Below are 20,627 nucleotides of genomic sequence, written 5' to 3'. Positions count from 1 at the left end.
TCCCGCCCCAATGATATCCCTAATCATGAATGTAAATATCATAAAATACTTGATTACAAAAACATACTAAATGATTTATCTATGTAAGTTGAACGTGAGTAATTGATTTGTCATAAACACTTGGCAAAATCAAGCTAATTTGATTAACCTGACCCAATAAGGTAGGTTTGAGACCGGAATTGCAGAATGACCCCAACTTGATCAGATTTTGATGACTCGTAATTGTTCTGACCCAAAATGACCCAATCTACAGCAAACGAATCATAAATAACTCAAACTGACCAATATAAAGCTTAAAATAAATATTGAAATTGAAATTACACTCAGTATTACCGAAAATAAAATAAAGATTTTAATCATCAAACCTAATTTATGAATGCGTAAGCCTCCGAACATACTTTTGCAGTCAAATTAATTAACTTATCTCATTTAATAACATATCCGAATATAACCCGACTCTAGTAACCCGAAATGACTCGAAATAACATTCCCGAAACAATCCCAATTTAATCCACACGGGAACTAACTTAACCAGCCTGCACCGAACCTAGCCAAACTGACCCGTTTGGCAAGTCTAGACATCACTAGTTCACTACTAAACGATTTTAAACCGAAAACTGTAGCTTAATTACATCCAAATGATCCAACCAAATATATACACCAAGAGACGTCTAACACAACACGTTGGAAAAAAAATGATATTATTCTCATGAGTATATCTGAAGTATCCTATACAACCCTTAACTCTAATGTTTTCTCGTGGTGCTTCAAATTCAAAGGAATATGATCACAGCACAAAGCTGGCTGCTGGACTCCTAGTCTTAAGGTGTAATCAGTTAATCACAGTGCCTTGTGAATGTAGCAATACGAAAACTCAATAAGGACAGCTTGGCCATCTTCCGGTTCTCCCAGGTTTGAGCCTGGAGTCGATGGTGCAAGCCGAAAGAGAAAAAGAGGGCCAGTCACAAACTCCCAAGAATGTCAACTCGATCAATAACATCCAATGCTTTGGCCCGGTCAATGTCGAAGTTAAAGATTGGTACCGATGAAGAACGCATTGTGCAATACAATTCTCTCTTATTTTCTCGAACGGGAGAATGGCTAATACTCTTGCACAACCGATGATGCTTACTCAAGTGGTGGTTTTTGGAAGTCTGGAATTCTTGGCTCTTACTAATTCCGGGAGTGAGTTTCCTTGTTGGTACATCGCTAAGCATGAGACGGTCTTCCATGGTGAGTGTCGGGGATGAACAGGCAGCCTTTTGTGGGGACGGATAGATGATCTTTTGGTTTGATGACCCTATTGGAGACTTAATGGGAGATCGAGTGCCAGAATGTGGAGTAACTCGAGAAATGGTGACGAGATGGTGAAGCCACACCACTAGGTCAAGTATGTAAGACTCGGTTTTGGCTTTGTCTGCATGATATAATGTCTCGATTCTCAGTAAGTCACTTTGGCCTGCTGATTTCTGGTTGAAATCCGCACTGAGAAAGTTGAGTAAACTGTCAAATGGGCCGTATACAATTTTTTTATGATACAATCTCGTTATAAAGTTATGGTCACTGATACATGGTTCAGGACTGTCAGCCAGAACATGAACCAGATCGTGTGTACTAGAGCGAGTTCGTTTGGGAGCTAGGTCGCCAGTGCTTTTTATATTCAAACATGTTCTCCAAACCATGCACTAGTTATCGTCAAATTTTTGGGATGTTACAATAAAAGCAAAGGTTGTAAGATAAAATGGTGAGTTTGTGAAATTTCAAAAAAAAAAAAAACGTTTTTAAAAATTCAGAAAACACGCTCTAATTTTTAAACATCCTTATTATGAAAGTTCCTACGTATACCCAGACGTCCATAAGCTAACAAAAGGTTTCGGGATTTTATTAGATTATATTTTCAATTGTAAGCAACAGAAAGAAACATATCAACCGACTTACCCTGTATTTGCCCATTCGCCAACCCAACCGAATCCATGATGAGCTCTGCATTTGTACCACGTTTGAAATTAATGTGTGATGTTGATCGGCATACAATCTTTTTGTAAAGATATAGTAACCTATATATAACAGGTTAGCGACTTACTTGGTAGTGTTTGTAGCAATCGGAACAAGCCAGTCCAAAGTTTTTTCCATTTCAGCCTTTATTTGTGGGATAGTAAGCTGCCGTAAGTAATCAAGAAAACATGTGAATCATTGAAAAATCTGGACAACAATTGTGAATTTTATAAAGAAAAAAATAAACAATACCTCCTGATGAAGCTGAAATGATTGTAATTTAGCTCTTAAAGCTGATTTAACATTAGGCGGAAGTGCGTGGTATAAAGCATCTCTACTGGTCGGTGGGACGGACATTGACCGGGACATCTGGGGACAGAATTTCAAAAATAAAATAAAATAGCTTACATCAAAGGCATCCAAATACCGAAGATTCTTAAATTTTCTAGGTTCATACTTCATACAGTTGTCTTCCTATAGATGCTTTTTTAAGGACCAACAACTGTAGGGAAGTATGGGAAACGAGAGAGGCATATGCCATTCCAAATGGGGTGCATATGTATTACTCCATTTTCATGAGCTTGACTTTTGTATTTCGGTTCACCTCTCATTCACTTTTCACTTTTCACTTTTCTCTTTCTATCTCTTTGCATTTTGTGGTGTGTATGACTCAATGACGGTTCTAAAGGATGATTCACGTCGACCCACCTCAAATCATTTTGGGATTAAGGCTCTGATGTTGTTTGCTCCTATTTAAGAAACAATAAACTAAAAACTTCAGGAAAAAAACGGAAGGTTAAACTCACAAGAGTATCAATTTGAGTAATAATGTTGGCATAATGCAAGGCTAGGCCCGCTGACCCCAACTTATTATGATTGCTTGAAGATGACTTCACAGGATTATTGCTATCTGCAAGGCCATAATGAAACTCGGTGTTACTAAAGAGTTGCGGAGTAATACTCACCCAAAAAATACTCCCTTTGTCTCATTCATTTGTTTACCTTTTTTTATCTTTTAAATTATTTGTGAAGGGTAATTTAATCAACGGTAAACAAATGATTGGGAGAGAGGGAGTAACCAATAATGGAAATTTTGAGCTAAAAATGGTTAGGAAAATACAAAGTGAATGAAATAACCAGACGACAAATAATCAAAGATTTGAAATAGAGGAATCCTACTTCGACGACGGATCTATACAAACATCATTAAAAAAAATGTAAACTGGAAAAAAAAAATAGCTTAGCTGGAAAATTGCCAATGCATACCAACATTACCAAAGGCTTCATAGATCTCCAAATGCAAAAATTGAACTATGTCTACAAGCTTCTTCATTACCTACATGTACATAAAACAAATTACTCTGTATCAAGTATTCCCTCCTATTCAAGTGTTCTGTTAGTCCGATACACATTACTTTTTGACATGTTCAATGATCCTTTACGTTTTCATTTTAGAAAACTTTACACAAATACAATTACCAACTTAACCCTTATCGAACCACTACCGTCATCTCCTCCCGCCCTCATTTCACTCAACCAATCCAAGCACCACCTTCCAACCAGAAATCAGCCCATCACCACTAACCGCACCACCAACCTGTCAAAAATATGACCCTACCCCTTGAAACACTATACCCCTCTCCCAAAGCCCACCTCATCCCTCGAAAAATCCACGCCACCACATATCCCCCTTCCCCACCGTCGAAAATGTCTATCGAAGTTTGGAGGTGTTTCAAGGAGAGAGGAACTGAATGGGTTTCATGAATTTGAACAAGATTTGGAGAAGCAACAATATATGACAGTGTCAAAGAAAAGTAGTTGCATCCCTTTGTATAAGAAAAAAAAAATGATGTTCAAGATTGTTCTAACTACCACAGAATTAAACTCACGAGTCATACGAAAACTATGGGAGCAAGTGAGTGAACAAATGCTGAAGAAATGTGTTAAGATCTCAAAAAAAACTCTCTGGATTCATGCTTGAGTCTTGAGAGATTGACTACGGAAGCAATTTATCTTATTACACAAATGATAGAACACTATTAAAGTAAAAAGAAAAACCTACATTGTATTTTACGTATATAACCTGCATTGATGGTTTACACTTTACAGGATGATTAATATCAAACGACCCAAAATAAATTTGGGATTAAGGCTCTACTGTTGTTATATTCAAAGTCAAGTTTGAGTAAAGGGAACATTTTGAAGTATAAATCACATATTAGAACTACCAACCTCTTCCAATATTCTTGACCAAAGTGATTTCTTTTTTAAGCTTCTAACATGCTTTCTTTGACTCTTCAGTTCTGCTCTCAGAATCGTCAAACTGTCTCCTGCAAGCCACAATTAAGTTGGAACATAAGTCATAACTACTAATTTTCACACGCAAATAATAGCATTACCCCTATGCCTCAAAATGCTTCTACCTATGGTCCGGTAAGACGGTCATAAATACACGGCCTTAGTGCCTTACTCCTCAATAGATCCAACACACAGGTTGCTTTTGGATGATCCATAAATAAAAAATGTCGAGACAAAACAATGCAAAAAAAAACAATTTTTATTCAGGCAGAAAATTATCAGAAAACAATTGTTGGTACAAAAAAAAAAAAATAGCAATCAGAAAACATAGAAATTCCACCACATTCTCTTCACTTAATCTAGTAGCAAAGTCCAAGTGCAATGGATACTTTGAAACTAGCTACCACATATTATTCCGCCCAATCACCCGTGCTAGAAGGGGTTATGGATATGAGATCAAGAGGTCAACAAAAAAGAGTCAACCTTTTTGTTTAATTAATAAGGGATTTTATGATTGGTGGTTCAACATTTAAGTTAATGGTAGACAAGTACAATGCAGCCAGACTTGACAGAAGGTTAGAAACACATAACAGAAACTCTGAATACCTCTCTGAGCTGTGCTAGTGTTGTCATCCTCATGTAGCTTTCGCCGATAGTCTTGTTCAACTCTGTCCAAAGCATGCAACTCGTGATACAACTCCTGGGTTTGAGGTTTCAATATTGATGTTATAAGTTGCACATCCATAATTTGTTACAATATAACACAACACACATATTTTACAGTAGTAGTGGAGCATCTTCTAGGTGGAGCTGTAATAAAGCGCTTATTTACAGGATATAGCGTTCTTTCAACGGAAGTTATGGTTATAACTTCTTAAACTACAAAAGGGGCTAGTATCTCATCTTCAACACCTACATAACATCATACAGTCATCAAAAGAGAGCCATACAAAATCCAATATATGACTAATAAAGTACTAATGATATTATTTTATTGGTATAGTAGATTTTTTCATATGTATATCATTTAAAACCCTCCCCCGACAAGAACAACATTACCCCCATTCTCTGAGGGGGCCACCAAACGCATCCATAAAATGAGAGAATGTCTGGATGACCGATAATCGAGAACTGAATCGAATGATTACTATCTCACAATAAACGAAAGCACCATTAGTTTAGAGCTTATTGTGCTTTTATCCATCACAATAAAAAATTAATGAAAATGTGATTCCATTGGCAACGGAACCCCCACCCGAAGGAAAAAAAAAATGAAAGATCCCTCTTACAGTAGTACCATACCTACACCCACCCTATTACAGACGAAAACACAGCTGCTAAGGACTGTGCCCTGTCCCATAAGTACACAACTATGGTATATATACCCACATGTAACATATTAGGCGTGAAAGCACACATGGGAACTGCATGGCAATATATGGGTTCCTTAACACAAACAATAACTAGGAACAACAACGTAATACTCACAGCAGTGAACTGAACCAACACCACAAGTTGCTGCATTATTGTCTTGGCTTCCTTTTTTAACTGTTTTTGAGGAGTGAGTTCGGAAGCCAGTCTGAGAAGAACAGAAGAGTATATTATCACCTTTTCATATATTGACGTGTACAGATGACTAAACAACACATGGTACTAGCCTTACTTATCAAAATAGCGATCCAAATTATGATATTGAGGATCTTTGCAATAATTTCCGAACCGAACCACTTCCCCTGAAAATACCTTTAATTCTTCCCTGGTAAATACACCAAAGAACAAAAAAAAAACATTACTTTTCAGAGGTAAGTTCATCAATAATGTACTGACTAGTAAAAACATGTATTCCCACTATCCTTGCCAGTACTTTTTACATGTTCCAGTGTGTTCTGTTCCAGCTAATAGTTTACATTACCATTTTAGGCATATTTTGTGTGGTGGAGACTGAGTTTATAGCTCTTTAACCCAATTGCATTATATTACAAGCCAAACCAAAAACAAAAATAATAGTATAATACATTGGCGGGAACAGAGGGAGTATAATTATGACATTCCTCCAACATATACCTCTTGTCAGCTGCAGCAATCCTATTGAGCTCATCTATATCTTTGGATACCAAACTTTGCACGCCTTCTGACCGAAGTACCACCTCCTTGAGATGTCTGATGTTATCCTCGGAAACAGACTGCATAAGGTTTGCACCCTTCATGACAGTGTTGGCAACCTCAAAAGCCAATATAGAAATTTTATTCCCTTTTGTTGTCACACCAGAGACAAAACTACCACTATGGTTCAAGCTTGTCATGCTACTACCGAGCGTGTCTAAGACTTCCACAGCCTTGTCAAAGCCAGCAGATCCAGCTTTATTCAAAAGGAAACTCACCTCTGAGACCTGCTCATAATGGACAAAAGAATGACCCTGACATTTATTTAAAATATTAAATAAAATAAACGAAACCACTAGCTAGTTCTTCAGAGAATCAGAATACTAACACATATGCTTCATAAAGAACCTACGTCAAAGGATCAACCATAGATGGACAGCAGCAAAAATGAAACATCGTAGAAGTTGAAGGAAACAAGAAAGAGATAATCATCCTTAGCCAAACATTACATCTAATTTCTCATAAAACTTCTCATCCAAGGAAAGGGAGAGAGTGAGAGACTGCTTGTTATCAACTACTAGACTATATATGAGGAAGCTGATGGCCTCGCAATTATGTCTAACTCGAAGTATGCAAAAGCAGCTAACGACTGAATGTGGAACGGTAGTATATTTCATGTCATATTTGTGTGCCTGCAAGATTGTAGAGTCTAAAAATCTTCTTGTGGTACATGAACGTCCTTAGATACCTAATACAAAGTAACCAAGAGTAAACATACAGAAAACAGATTTCTTATTTCCTTCTCTACATACCCATCATCCAAGCAGCTATGCTTGCTATAATGCTATCTATATGTTACTTCGACTCTTCTGATTCTCCCACATACCTGTGTCCGACACTGGACACTCGGACAAGGATATGACACTTCGACACGTCATTTTAGGCCAAAATATGCATATTTTTCATAAAAATTACCGAGTCCGACACTTGGACAGGCACCCGTGTCGGATACTTGTAAACGAGTCTGAGCAACATATTATGCTATAGGATAACCGGAGTTGCAAATACGATTCTCATTCCACATCTCACACGGTGGAGTGACAATTCAACTACGTTACTTTGGCATTTCACTTTGGCTGTGTGTCATGTGTTCAACACTCCGATCTTCTAACATAACAGTCCGACACTTCATTTTAGTCCAAAAATATGAAATTTCTTCACAACATAGACATGTCCACGACTCGATACCGTGCGACGTGTAATAGTCGAAACCATCTCGGGTCCGACACTTGTAGCCAAGTCTTGAAAGACATAGTGATTCAGCAAAGACGCACTTATTTCGTGAAATAACAGCCAGTCAACATGTACAAAACAAAAACAAACTTCTACTCGTATCATATAACGGCACTAATTCTACAAATAAAACAGCACAGTGGAAAAGATTATGTCAAGAAGTTTGAACATAGGCAAAATATAATATACCCTTACCTTTGACTTTGTTGACCTCGATTTTTGCGAAAAGACCCTAGACATTTGCGGAATTCCATCATAATTATCATCCAGAGCCTTTCCATATGAGAGCACATCGGCATCCACAGTATTGGCACCTAACTCAGTTAACGAAGAAGGCAGCCCTAGCGGCTTATCCACATATTCTTCACCACTTGGTAGAGTCAACTCTGAGATCCCATTCGTTTGAAATGCATTGAACCCCGGAAACAATCCAGCACCACAATCACTATGGCCATTACTTTGTGAATAACGACTACTAGGAACATCGTCAACAGTGGCACTCCTTGAACAAAATCCACCCATTACAGTTATTCACACGGTGGAAATTATTTCACACTTCAGTTGATATACATAATCCCTTGTGTAAAACCTTCCCAATATCGCAATGTCTGAAGCAAAAAGAAGCCTAGTGAAAAGTTACGGCACAAAATCCTCTATTAATCACTAAACCTACTCCGGGTCTCAGTTACGGAGTCTATTACAACAAATACTTCAACCAGGGTTTTACTTGTATTCCATCAGTCTCACTGAATCCCATTTTTTATCACCCACAGAAATTCTAGTTTCAAAGCTGTAAATAGAGGGGGGAAACAATACACATTAATTCAACTATCAGATTAGTACGAAATAACCTCTAATCGAGACAAAATAACATTTGAAGAAACTCCTCCAATGAGACAATGATTCAGAAGTGACAAAAATAAACACACAAAACAAAAAGTTAATTACCAAAAAACCCATCAAAGCAAAATTAAAACTTGTAAGAATCTCCCACAAACCCAAGTGCAAAATGCAGCAAAATTGGGTAGATTAACCAAAAATTAATACTTTCAGAAACAGGAGAGAAACCTAACAGATTAGTACTAAAAAAGGTGACAAAATACAACAATAACATAGAGCCTTGACCCCAAAGGATTTGGAGTCGGCTGACATGAATCATCCTTCAGAACCGTCATGGAAGAATCGCACACCGAATCATTCAAAGTAATAAGAAACATAAACACTTGTCATCTAATCTAAGCAAAAGTGAAAATTGCAAGTATTAAGCACAAACCCAAGTCGGATACAAGTAGCAGAAATGGGTAGATTAACAATGCCAATAATTATTACATGAACAAAATAGGATAGATATATAACATACCCAGAAGAAAAGAAGTAAGTATAAAGAAGTTAAACAAATTGGTGAATGGAATTAAAATGAGCAAGGGAAGATTTGGGAATACTGGATTTTTTTAGAAAGATTATACTAGGACTTTGAAATGGGAGACAAAAACAATGAAATCATTGGTTAATTAGTTTTGATAGGTAGATAATGATGATTATTAGGGATGAAGTTGAAGATTATGGTAAACAGTGAAAAGAATTTAACTTTGATTAAGAATGAGGAGTGTAGGAGCAACTTTGTACTTGCTACATAAGCCTATAAGAGAGACTGGGAAAGAGAGAGAGTCAAACACCCAAAAAAATGTCATCAATTTGACTCGAGTATTGTTACTTGTTAGTTGTTACCAGGCGTTGAATAATTAGAACCACTAGTTCACGACGGTGATACGCTTGTGATATTTCATGTCTGATTTAAAAAATATTAAAGAATGAAAGAAGATTGTAAGACGTCACAAGCTCGTGACAGTTACAAGCCAAACGTGTTAATGTAGAAGTATAGATTCATGCACTCATGAACACTTAGATTAACCGCCAAAGGTTTTGTGTTTGCGGCTTGCGAATGCAAGAGTGTTAAAACTCATTAGGAAGAGTTTTTCTGTTAATTTTATATACCCTTCTAGAAGAAGAATTGTAGCTGACTTTTGAAATGAGGTATTGAGATTAACGACATATCACGAGGCTAAAAGAACATGACAAGATTTTAAGATTTTGGATACTCGTAAAAAGATCTTATGAGCTAGTATCAGGTGATATATCAAAAATTGTAATAGATCAAATTAATTGTACTATGTATTACTTTAGTTATTATGGAGTACAAAGATATACTAGGCGTATCCATCGTCTAACGATTAAGTTACATTACACTTAAAATCTTTTATGGAAAAGAAGAAACATAATTCCAGATATCCAGCTGCCAAAAAAAAAATAAAAAAATCCAGATATCCAAAATCCCGAAATGATTTAGAAGGTTTATATGCCTCTTCTCCAAACCAAAAGTTCAAGAAAATTTATTCAATTCACATAGCAAGGCTTGACATTGTACCCTAGACGTTCATCTTTCCATTCCAATTTATGCATAAGATTAGTTTTCATCAGTAAAACATAGACACCATCTTGAAAAACACAACAAACATGCAAATGAACTTGGCCAATGTAATGTGCAGAAATCAAAATACATTGAGGAAAAACACCTCAAAATCATAAACTCGGCACCAAAATAACTTTTACAAGATTTATTTTTTAAAACATTATGACAAGAGATTGTTCATATTGTCCCTCTCTAATTTCTCAATTTCCAAAAATCTTTTCTCTTCATCTTCATTTACCCCATTACAATTATTAACACATGATTTCCCCATCTCGACACCCCCAGCGAGTTTCCGAGCCTTCAAGGACTCAGCCTCCCAATCAGTGCATCCCAATACAGCATACAATACCCACACTGCACAGGCCACTTGGGCCGACAGTAGACCATACCACAGCCCGCCAAACCCGACCTTAAACCAGAAGGCCAGTCCCACAGCCACTGGAGTGCCCACGAAATAGAATGACCCTAGGTTGATTCGAGCCCCAACAGCAGGACGTGCCGTGCCACGTAGGATGCCACAGCCTGTGGTTTGTGGACAGTTGCCTAGCTCACAGAGGCCCATTATGGGCATCACTGAAGCTACTAAACCAGTCACAGCTGTGTCAGGTGTAAAGATTTCACCCCATTTTTGTCTGAAGATTACTGTCCATATCACATTCATGATTCCAATTAGAAATGCACAACTTAATGCTACCATTGCTGCCAGCCTTGCTTTGTAGGGCTTTCCTGCACCTAGCTCATTGCCTACCTGCAACCAGTTACTGTGTCATGCATAAAATACCTTCAAAAATGGATGGCAGAGCCAGGAAATAAATTTTACAGGGCGAAAAAAAGCCTCGTACGACGTTAATATAAGGAAATTTAAAAATATTATGATTCCAGGGGACTAGTTTTACTTTCTATACAAGTTAAACCATAAAGGCATAAATTACTACTAGCATAGTATTAAATACTCATATTAATTTTAGCCATGGTCCCAAGAACATTTGTTACAGACTAAGCTCAGTCTTTGGAACAAGATGCAACCAACACTGGTCATATCGCTTCAAAATCTTTACAAAGCGGCCGTGATGTGGTGTGATGATACTATCACTGAGGCTACTAAACCTTAGCAGAAGTGTAAGAGATTTTGAAGTGCTTACTGAATACTGACTAATCCTTTCATCAAAATAATAACAATATTGCCTACCGTTTTCATTTATTTTCATCGTGGATTCGTGGTGTACTGGTTTTATAGAGAAACAGTACTCCCGTCATCATTTGTTTACCTTTAACTAAAATACCAAAATACCTCTGGCAAAGAATAAAAAAAAGGTAAACAATATCACGACCCAAAAAAAGACTCCTATAATACAAATACTCAGAACAAAAGCCTAACATCACCCAAGTTACAACTCGAGTAGCCATAAATGAGCCTTCCATCAAATAAAATACAGTAATGCACATGACAAAAGCAGATGATTTAGACCACTTGTTATTAATTTTAGTTGAATGTTTTGGTGACAACATACATAAATAATGGAGATTTCATACTAAAAAAAGAGATAAAAGTACTTGGCCTACAATTCTCAACTAGTTTTGTCAATCACATTGGTGATGCAAACTTATATCTAAGTGTATGCACTTTAACATGGATAGAATAAACAAGATACATCTTTCTTCCCTAATTTAGTGTCTTCATGTGGGGATTGGACAACATTCTTGATATGTCCACTTCTTTGTTACATAAGATGGTCCATAACCCTATCACTATTTTTTCCTATTTAGTACTGCCATAAGCCTAACACATAAGAAAGCACACACAACATAAAGCAACAATGTGCAATTAATATTGGTTATAGTACCTTAGTTTGTGGCTTACTGTTCCCAAAAGTTGCATTGCAACAATGCATGCTAAACTAACTAGATCCTAAGCATGAATTATTATTCTACCTTTCACTTGCTCCCATTATCCAACTTCTGCTTTATTCCTCAAATCTTAATTATTTATTGAGTCATGAAACTTTCATTAGCAAAGATCCGATCTTGACATTCGTTTGAGCAGTAAAGTAAACTAGTTAAGTGATCAAATGACACGATGAGTAATACAATCAACTGCAAGTCCGTCATTGTCATCTTCATAGTTTATATTCTAACCAAGAAAAAATATATATTGTCAAATGAACAAGCTATATTCCATAGCAAGATGGAGGAAAACTATTTGTTCAGATGGTGTCAAATTAAAAAGAATTAGAATATAAACCAACCATCCATCCTTTTCTACCCTATATTGTTCTTTGCATTTGTCTATAAACAATACTAATTTCCTAGTTTGAGATTCACATTGTCAAACTTTACTAATTATTATAACACTCTCCATAAAGCCATGTCTCAAATCATTGATCGAATGGCGAATATCATAAGGTCAGAATCTGACACGAAAAAATGGATTGATTGTACCTGTGCCATACAATCACAATATTTAAAGTATTTAGAGAACAAGCCCAATAACTGTGTGTAGTGTGTACACAAAGCACATTCGCTTAATGTAGACCAAATTAACGAATTCATTGTATCTTTATAGTCGAAAATGTGAGCTATCCTAGCTCGTAAAGTCAAATTGATGATCCTCGAGAACTACCGGAATCAAAATTGCAACACTCCACAATTATATTGGTACACAACTACACATTCATATCAAATTATCAACAGACATAAGATAAACAAGGAAAGAAATTAAAAAAAGAAATCAATAGGAAAAACATGACTTACCCTTGCAGAGACACAACCAGCCAAGGCCATAGGAACAGTGTACATAAGACTAGTTGTTTGAATCAAAATCCCAGTAGCAGCAACAGCAACCTTAGGATCATCCAAGTACCCCGAAAGAACGGTAACAATTTCATACCACCACCACTCCAAGCAAATCCCAAGACAACTCGGTACAGCCAACCTTAACAATGGCCCAATACCCTCAACTCCTTTCATCTCCAAAGACAACCACCTTAATCCGACCTTACCCTTACCACCAACACCATGATTATCACCAAGACTCCAACTAATATCCCTCTTCCTCTCCTTGAAATAAACATAACCTGCCATCATAACTGCCATATTCAAGTTCGTAACAACGGAAGAAATCGCAACGCCTTTAACACCCCAACCCAACACAATCACAACCCAATAATTCATTGGCACATGAAAAAGCACAGCAATCAAAGTACACCACATTTGAGGTTTAGTCACCCCTTGTGACCTAAGATAAACCCTCAAAGGTTGCAATATTGTGTTAGTAACCAAATCAGGCAAAGAGTAAATACAATAAATGGCAGCCATTGATGTAACCTCAAGATCTTGACCCAAGAAAACCATAATAGGTCCAAGATTAACCCACAAAAAACTTATGGGTATGATTGCAAGAAACAATATGAAGATCATACGACGAAGAGAAAGCGATAAAAGATCCCAATTTTGCGAACCATACGCTTGCGAGCACACGGGTTCTAACCCTGATGCTAACCCTACCAGAACAGAATAACCAGTGATGTTAGTAAACCCTATTGAAAGGGCCCCACCTGCAAGTTCCAAACTTCCTAATCTCCCTAAGAAGAGTACTGAAACTACTGCTCTTATGTAGACTAAGCAGTTCATTGCGGTAATTGGGAATGCCATGCTCCATAGCTCCTTCACTTCTTCTATTATCTGCAAGAAAAAACAGGGGATGTTATTTTTTGTTGGAGGTTAAAAATGTTATAAAGGTGGGAGCTTTTTAGGGTTATTTTCGATGTTGACGGTTTTGAACCTATAGGGAATTAGGGATAATGCAGATGTAATTTTGACAGTGTCGCTGCCAAAAGAAAATAATGTTGATGGGTTTTGAATCCTGGTTGACCGTATTTACAACTTCTAATACTGAAAATGACTAAAAATGTAAATATTCTAGTTACGGACTATAATTTTCAATATTTTTTTAGTTTCGTTAAATTTTCTTACTTTTTGCTCCAAGAAACCGAAATAATCGCATGTGAGTATCGATTGGTCACTGGAACCCGTTTTCACGAAATTTCAACCGAGTTCTTGAACAGGGGGGAAGCAAGCGTTTAGTTGAAGGCAAAAAATAAAAAAGTAAAAGATGATAACTTTTGAAATTCATGCATAATGTATTGTACAAGATTAAAACCCGAGAAATAACAACATTACCCGAGTGCCTCTAATAGAAGAAAGACGATGGTAGCGAGTAGCGTACCTGAGAGGGAGAAGGGTGTTTGTGAGAAGAGAAATCAAGGTCTTTTTCTGACATTATTACTTCTCTTATGTACTTCGAAAAGTTTAGTTATGCAAGTAGTGGTGCAAGTACAAGTAAAGTATGGAGCAGATTTATATAGTGAAGTAAGGGTGTTGGTTGAGATATTTAGAGGAGTGAAAATGGAGAGAAGGAAGAAAATGAAGGGTCAAAATGGAGGGAAGAAGTCAGAAGTGAAAGGGTGTGTGTGAGTGTGTCTATTAACTGAGTAATAAAGGTGGAGGTTAGAATAGTTTGTTATTAAATGTAAGAATTAGGAATTTGTGTGAGACTCTTTTTTAAATTAAAAAGAAGTGAAGAAGAGAGTAGGGGCATTATGAAAGGCGGCTATTAGTCAAGTGACCTCTTGGAGGGACACTCTGGCCTACCTCAGATTTTCAGTCGCTCAGGAAAATTATTGGCGAACTAAGGGCATCGTAAAACGGCATAGCGACTAATTTAATCGGTTTAAATACAAGTGTATTATTGCCTAAATGGTTACACTAATTCTCATTCACAAATTCGCATTTATAACATATGCTAATTTTAGTATTTGATAAACAGCATGTTATTTGGGGTTAATATGTTGTTTTATAATATGCTATTTACCTCAATATATTGTAAAACTAGTTTGAATGCCCGTGCGTTGCAACGGGGTAATTAGCTTATTTATAATGCAAAAAAAAAAACGTTATAAGCGTCTAATGTTTACATTATATGTCTAATAATTTGTTTACATATTATTAAAATATCTCTTTCAAAAAAAAAAAGATTAATATATACGGGGGTTAACTCTTATTTATAATCATATAATCACCCCACCTTATACTAATCTTTCGATGTGGGACAATTCTACTATTTATAAGTAATATATTCACAAAAATTGGATTTTTTTTCTGATGTGGGACAATTCTAATATTTATATGTAATTTTTAACAGGTGACAGGGGGTAATGTAAAGGGTAACATAGCTGTGGGTCCCATATTCACCTTCTTACCTTTCATTCTCCCCTGACTTCTTACTTTTTCCTCTTCACCCGCCATTAATTTCCCTGCGTCCTTACTCTTTACTTCTCCATCTCCTTCTTCTCCCTATTTCAATTCTCCATTAATTTCTACCGCTTTACTAAGAATAATAATCTTCTACAGTTTTAAAAAAAAAAGAAACTTGTTCCAACTCCCCCAACTATGAAGAGTGAGTTCTTGAGCTTCTGCTTACAATCAATATATTGACCAAAAAAATTGCAAATCAATCCATCTTAATCAGTAATCACGATACTAAATCAAGGTCACGACCCTAAAACGCGACTGAAAATGTTTAAAGATGGAGAAAGAGATAGTGGCAATTTTGGGTGAAATAATTGGCATCGAATCGTTGGTTAGTCGATATAATTTGAGGTTGGTATTTACAGAGGTCTGATCCGATTTTATGGGCTTTGATGTCGAAAAATTGGGGGTTTGAGGCTGGCAATCGAATTTGTAGTATGTCAGTTATGAGGCAACGTGTTGATTTTCGTTGACAAGGACGGTACGACGGGAGAGTGGGAGGTCGAGTTGAAGGAGAGCCAGAGGACGAGGAAGGTTCAGGGGGAAAAAACTAAGAAGTGGAGATTGAAGTTCGGTGAGGTCATGTGTCGGTGGTGGTAACGTAGAAGGTGAGTTGTGGTGGTGAATGGTGCCTATGGTGGTAATGAGGCAGTCGGTTCGTCGGAGTTGATTTGGGTTGGTATTGAAGAGTGTGATTTTTGGAATTATTGTAATGGAGGTTGATTGTGAGAGCGGAAGAAAAATGATTACTTTTAACGGTATCCTAAGGTTTACCTGGTCTATTATGGGAAGAGGATACCTGAACTTGTGTTTATTCTGAGTTAAAATGTAGTTCGGATTATTAAGAGCAGATGAGCAATAGTTGGGATTATTGTCGTCAAATAACCCTTATTTAAACATAGTATATTTACCACACTTATATTATTCTTCAATATGGGACATATAAAATCTACAGGTAGAAAATATAATGATATAAACTTTTAAGAGCTCTCTAAGACAATACTTAAGCGACTCAAAAGATTTTGGGTTGATGCCTAAGTTCCAAGGATGCTCATAGAATCACCCACCTTATGCTATATTTCGATGTGGGAAAATTCTATTTTTTATATGTAATATATTTATCACACCTATATTATTTTTCAATGTGGGAGATATAACATACTATGAAATACACCATCTTTAATATGTGCAAATTATATGAAATCTATATATACTCTAATGATAGCATTTCTTACCATGAATCTAATAATATTATTTTCATAATTTTTTTACCTACATTATTTTGTCAAATGAAATTTAAAAGTTTTTATATAAAAATTAGAAACATTACTTGAATATAAAATAAACATAGTATATATTATAATAACTAAAAGATTTTCCAAACATTAACTTAGGTTAGAAACCATTATTGTAGAGACAGTAATACAAACTCTTTTAAGAGTTATCTCTGACAATACTTAAGGGAATCAAAAGATTTTGGGTTATGACTTCTATTTATAATCATAAGATCACCATGCCTTATGGTAATCTTTCGATGTGGGACAATTCTAATATTTATACATAGTATATTCACCACACTTACGTTACTTTTCAATGTAAGACAAATAACATACTAAGTACACCATTTTTTTTGCACCTACTTTAACATCAACCCGATTTAATAATGAGAAAATACAATACAATACAATATACATTCTAATGATAACATTTTTTTTTTCACAATCTAATTATATAATTTTCATATGATACTTTTTTTTTTCAAATGAAATATAAAGTTTTTATATCAAAATTATAAACATCACTTTAATATAATATAGAAAATGTAAATATATATGGGACATTTCTATTATTTATACATAATATATTCACAACACCTACATTATTTTTCAATGTGGGACATATAACATACTAAAAAGTCTATATCTTTTATATCAAAATTTTTTGGATTAATACATAAGTTTCAAGGATGCCTCCTATTTATATTTATAGAATCACCCTACCGTATACTATTATTTCAATGTGAGATACATAATTTAGTTATTTAGACGTAGTATGTTCATAATGCCTACATTATTTTTCAATGTGGAAGATATAACATATCAAGAAATACATATGTCTTCTTAAAAAACCACTATTGTATACATATTATTTTTCTTTGAAGGTAAAATCACTTAGTCTCGATCATTAGATATGGATCTCTACATCGTACATATAACGACTCATTAACGCTCTATTAGTGCATTCAGAAGACAACCATTAGTAAAATCTTTAGTTTTGTATTGTGTCAGGAGACCACCATTAGTAAAACCTTTAGTTATTTTTTGATTTTCTTGTTCATGTTCTTAACTCTTTTCCGGGTAGTTCCCAACGATTTCCACATTATTTTTTATATCATATCATAAATAATGATAGAAAATCTTAAGAGCTCTTTAAAACAATATTTATGAGACTCAAAAATTTTTGGGTGGATACATAAATTCCAAATATGCATCCTATTTATAATCATAGGATCACATCACCTTATACTAATCTTTCGATGTGGGACAATTCTACTATTTATATGTACTATATTCATCACACCTACTTATTTTCCAATGTGGGACAAAACATACTAAAAAGTACACAATTTTACGTATTAAGAAGTACACCATCTTTAATATGTGCAAATACTATGAAATTTATACTCTAATGATAGCATTTTTTAACACAAAGCTAATTATATTATTTTCATAATTTTTTTAACGATATTTTTTTGCCAAATGAAATGTAAAAGTTTGATATAAAAATTGGAAATATCACTTGAATATAATTTAGGAAATATACATATTATAATAATTAAAAGATTTTCCACTTTATTTTTTACATCAAAAATTATAATTTCCTAAATTGATTTTTGATGATGTGGACGCTCTCAGATCGCTCGAAAAAACTCTCTTTTATATATATATATAGATAGGAAAATTTTCTCCATGTTGCAAAGAAAACTAACAATCTACTTATCGTAATCTGGCAATTACCAAACACTCAAATTAATTATGCTAATTATAATATGCTAGTCAAACGTTCTGATAAAATTTGTCATTTATAATCTGCTTATGCTAAAATTAATCCGTTGTTTACCAAACATGGCCTTAGTTTATTTACGCATTACTTCTGGATCTACATACTTTAATTACGGTATTCATTAATCTCTCTTTAGTTATTGTTAATTCAATTCCCAGTTTACACAATTAATTCATTGTTCATCTTATTTATGCTTTCAATTATGTTTGCTCTCAATATTATTGTTGTTTTTATTACTAGTATGCGTACCTAAACTATTAATTTAAGGTAAAAGGGATCTAGGTTGTTAGAAGGGGGTTTAATTAATGAATTGATAGTTAAATTGCTTCTTTGTTGTTGTTGTTGTTCAGTTGATTGTTTTGAATCTAGTTGATTGATTACTGCAGGATTGATTAATTAAAATTGCAAAGTAGGATTTACACCGACCGGGTTAAAACTAGTATAGGCTACGATAATTGAATATAACTGACTTAATGATAACGACCGCATGTTAAGTTAGATCTAAAGGGCATATTCGAATCGACCGATCCTATGACCTTAAACAACATAAATTGCCTTGTTAATGAATTAAATATTAACCTTGGAAAACTACCTAGTGAACTTGCCTAGACTTTTAAATCTTATTGAATTCATCTTTTACTTTATTGCAATTAGTTTTACAAATCAAACATTCAAAACCCCAGAAATTGTTACCTTAAGACAGACTTAGATAAAAGCAAACTAGATAATTACTGTCTCCCTGGTGGATACGGTTGTGGACATGGCCCACCTGCGTATGCCCAGCCGATCTGTGGACAATGGCAGCGGTCTTTTTGAAAGCCACGCTCGGCGGCGTAAGAATGCTTTTGACCGAATCGTTTTAGATCGGTCGATTTCGTCTCGACAAGGGTCTCGAAACGATGCAAGAAATGTTTGGAGTCGCCACCAAGGTCAGCCAAGGCAAAAAGCGGTGTTTGACATAGGTACTAAAGATAAGGAATCGTCCCTCTTTAGCATCCTATCTCTAGAATGACTCTCGTACGCCCTGGATAAGGTCGTCTACTATCCAAAGTTTCTTAGTAAGAGGTGAAGGTACATATTGGGAAACCCTTTAATAAGACACCCAATCCCGATCGCGGTAGTAGCGGTCTCTACTGATCGATCTTGGTTGGTTAAATGAAAAAATTGATAAAACGGTTTAAATGCATGAATGCGCATCCAAAAGTTTGAACCTAACATGTGAGCTTTCTATGTCGGTTTGTTTAATCCAAGTATCAAGTATAAGATGTCAAGTTGGATTTAACGTTGATTTGCATGCAAGACGGAAATTAAACATTCATTTACCGAATTAGATTCATGGTGCATAACGTGATCCATTTCTCTTAGTAAGGCGTTTTGCAAATATGATGTTGAATGGGCAGATTCGTCATCTGACCCGTCTTGTATTCGGGTTAACCGAAGTCGGGGTTATCCTGGACAAATGCTAGAAGGGGAACATACCCTGCATCAGGTAGCCATAAGGGGTGCGAGCCTATTGTGATGCAAAGGGGTCTCCCCTGGTTTGAAAATGGGAAAAATGAATGGCCTGTTTAGGCGCAGGTCAGCACACGATGGGAGACGTGTTCTGACCATTGAAAAAGTTTGTAAAATGTTTTGAAGAACGGGTGTTTGAACCTATTTTGGTTTGAAAAGGCAGTTTAGGCCGCTTTTGTGTTGATTTGAAGAACGACACTTGAATAATCGTCATTGTTTTGACAATATTCGATGTCAGGTTCGATTTTGCAAGCTTGACATGAATAGTTTTGAAAATAATTATGAACTAATTGTTTTAAGTTCAGTTATTTGTAATTAGTCAATATTCATCATCGTACTCGGGTTAAAATCCGACATGGTATATGGAACCACGGATGACTTTGTGTTGGTGACTAATACATTTGCTTTGAAAATGTAAAGCAATGATGAAAGGCTTTAAATACCCTTCAAAATGTAAATAAATGAAATAAAAGGTTTTAAAATACCCCTTTAAAATGTAATTAACCAAATATTATCATCGAAACACGGATTAAACAGTCATGGTATTAAGAACCAAGGGTGAAAAATGTTTTATGGTTAAAAACTT

At 35.5% G+C, this 20,627-nt stretch overlaps 2 protein-coding genes across 6 annotated transcripts; both read right to left on the bottom strand.

Moving 5' to 3' along the window:
* Positions 1-603: 603 nt before the first annotated feature.
* Positions 604-9,366, bottom strand: LOC141596920 (protein PSK SIMULATOR 1-like). Of its 5 annotated transcripts, none has more exons than XM_074417195.1 (13): positions 9,050-9,366; positions 7,885-8,479; positions 6,358-6,683; positions 5,957-6,049; positions 5,782-5,872; positions 4,900-4,993; positions 4,228-4,325; positions 3,262-3,331; positions 2,802-2,905; positions 2,248-2,364; positions 2,084-2,160; positions 1,939-1,983; positions 604-1,485 (listed from the first exon to the last, which is right to left on the bottom strand). In XM_074417195.1, the coding sequence occupies exons 2-13, from the start codon at positions 8,209-8,211 to the stop codon at positions 963-965; spliced, it is 1,965 nt and encodes a 654-aa protein (XP_074273296.1). In that variant the 5' UTR covers positions 8,212-8,479; positions 9,050-9,366; the 3' UTR covers positions 604-962. The 5 variants fall into 5 exon arrangements, with proteins under 5 accessions (XP_074273296.1, XP_074273294.1, XP_074273298.1 ...); XM_074417193.1 differs by having other exon boundaries at positions 604-1,503; positions 9,050-9,352; XM_074417197.1 differs by having other exon boundaries at positions 604-1,417; positions 9,050-9,352.
* Positions 9,367-10,185: 819 nt separating this feature from the next.
* Positions 10,186-14,689, bottom strand: LOC141596919 (protein DETOXIFICATION 54-like). Its single transcript, XM_074417192.1, has 3 exons — positions 14,385-14,689; positions 12,911-13,840; positions 10,186-10,907 (listed from the first exon to the last, which is right to left on the bottom strand). Exons 1-3 carry the CDS (start codon positions 14,436-14,438, stop codon positions 10,320-10,322), a joined length of 1,572 nt encoding a protein of 523 aa, XP_074273293.1. The 5' UTR covers positions 14,439-14,689; the 3' UTR covers positions 10,186-10,319.
* Positions 14,690-20,627: the final 5,938 nt, after the last annotated feature.

This window comes from Silene latifolia, chromosome 8 (assembly GCF_048544455.1).
Source record: "Silene latifolia isolate original U9 population chromosome 8, ASM4854445v1, whole genome shotgun sequence".
NCBI classification, from domain to species: Eukaryota; Viridiplantae; Streptophyta; class Magnoliopsida; order Caryophyllales; family Caryophyllaceae; genus Silene; species Silene latifolia.
Note: the sequence above shows the minus strand (reverse complement) of the source record. Positions and strands in the feature narration are given on the sequence as shown.

Bases quoted from the DNA above. Each gene is read 5' to 3' on its own strand.
- LOC141596919 (XM_074417192.1), bottom strand. From the start codon at position 14,438: ATGTCAGAAAAAGACCTTGATTTCTCTTCTCACAAACACCCTTCTCCC. The intron at 13,841-14,384 runs GTACGCTACTCG...TTTTTCTTGCAG, and splicing joins AACACCCTTCTCCCTCTCAG to ATAATAGAAGAAGTGAAGGA. The intron at 10,908-12,910 runs GTAAGTCATGTT...AACTGGTTGCAG, and splicing joins CTGGTTGTGTCTCTGCAAGG to GTAGGCAATGAGCTAGGTGC.
- LOC141596920 (XM_074417193.1), bottom strand. From the start codon at position 8,211: ATGGGTGGATTTTGTTCAAGGAGTGCCACTGTTGACGATGTTCCTAGT. The intron at 2,365-2,801 runs GTGAGTTTAACC...TTCTGTCCCCAG, and splicing joins TTACTCAAATTGATACTCTT to ATGTCCCGGTCAATGTCCGT. The intron at 2,161-2,247 runs GTATTGTTTATT...TACTTACGGCAG, and splicing joins CATTTCAGCTTCATCAGGAG to CTTACTATCCCACAAATAAA.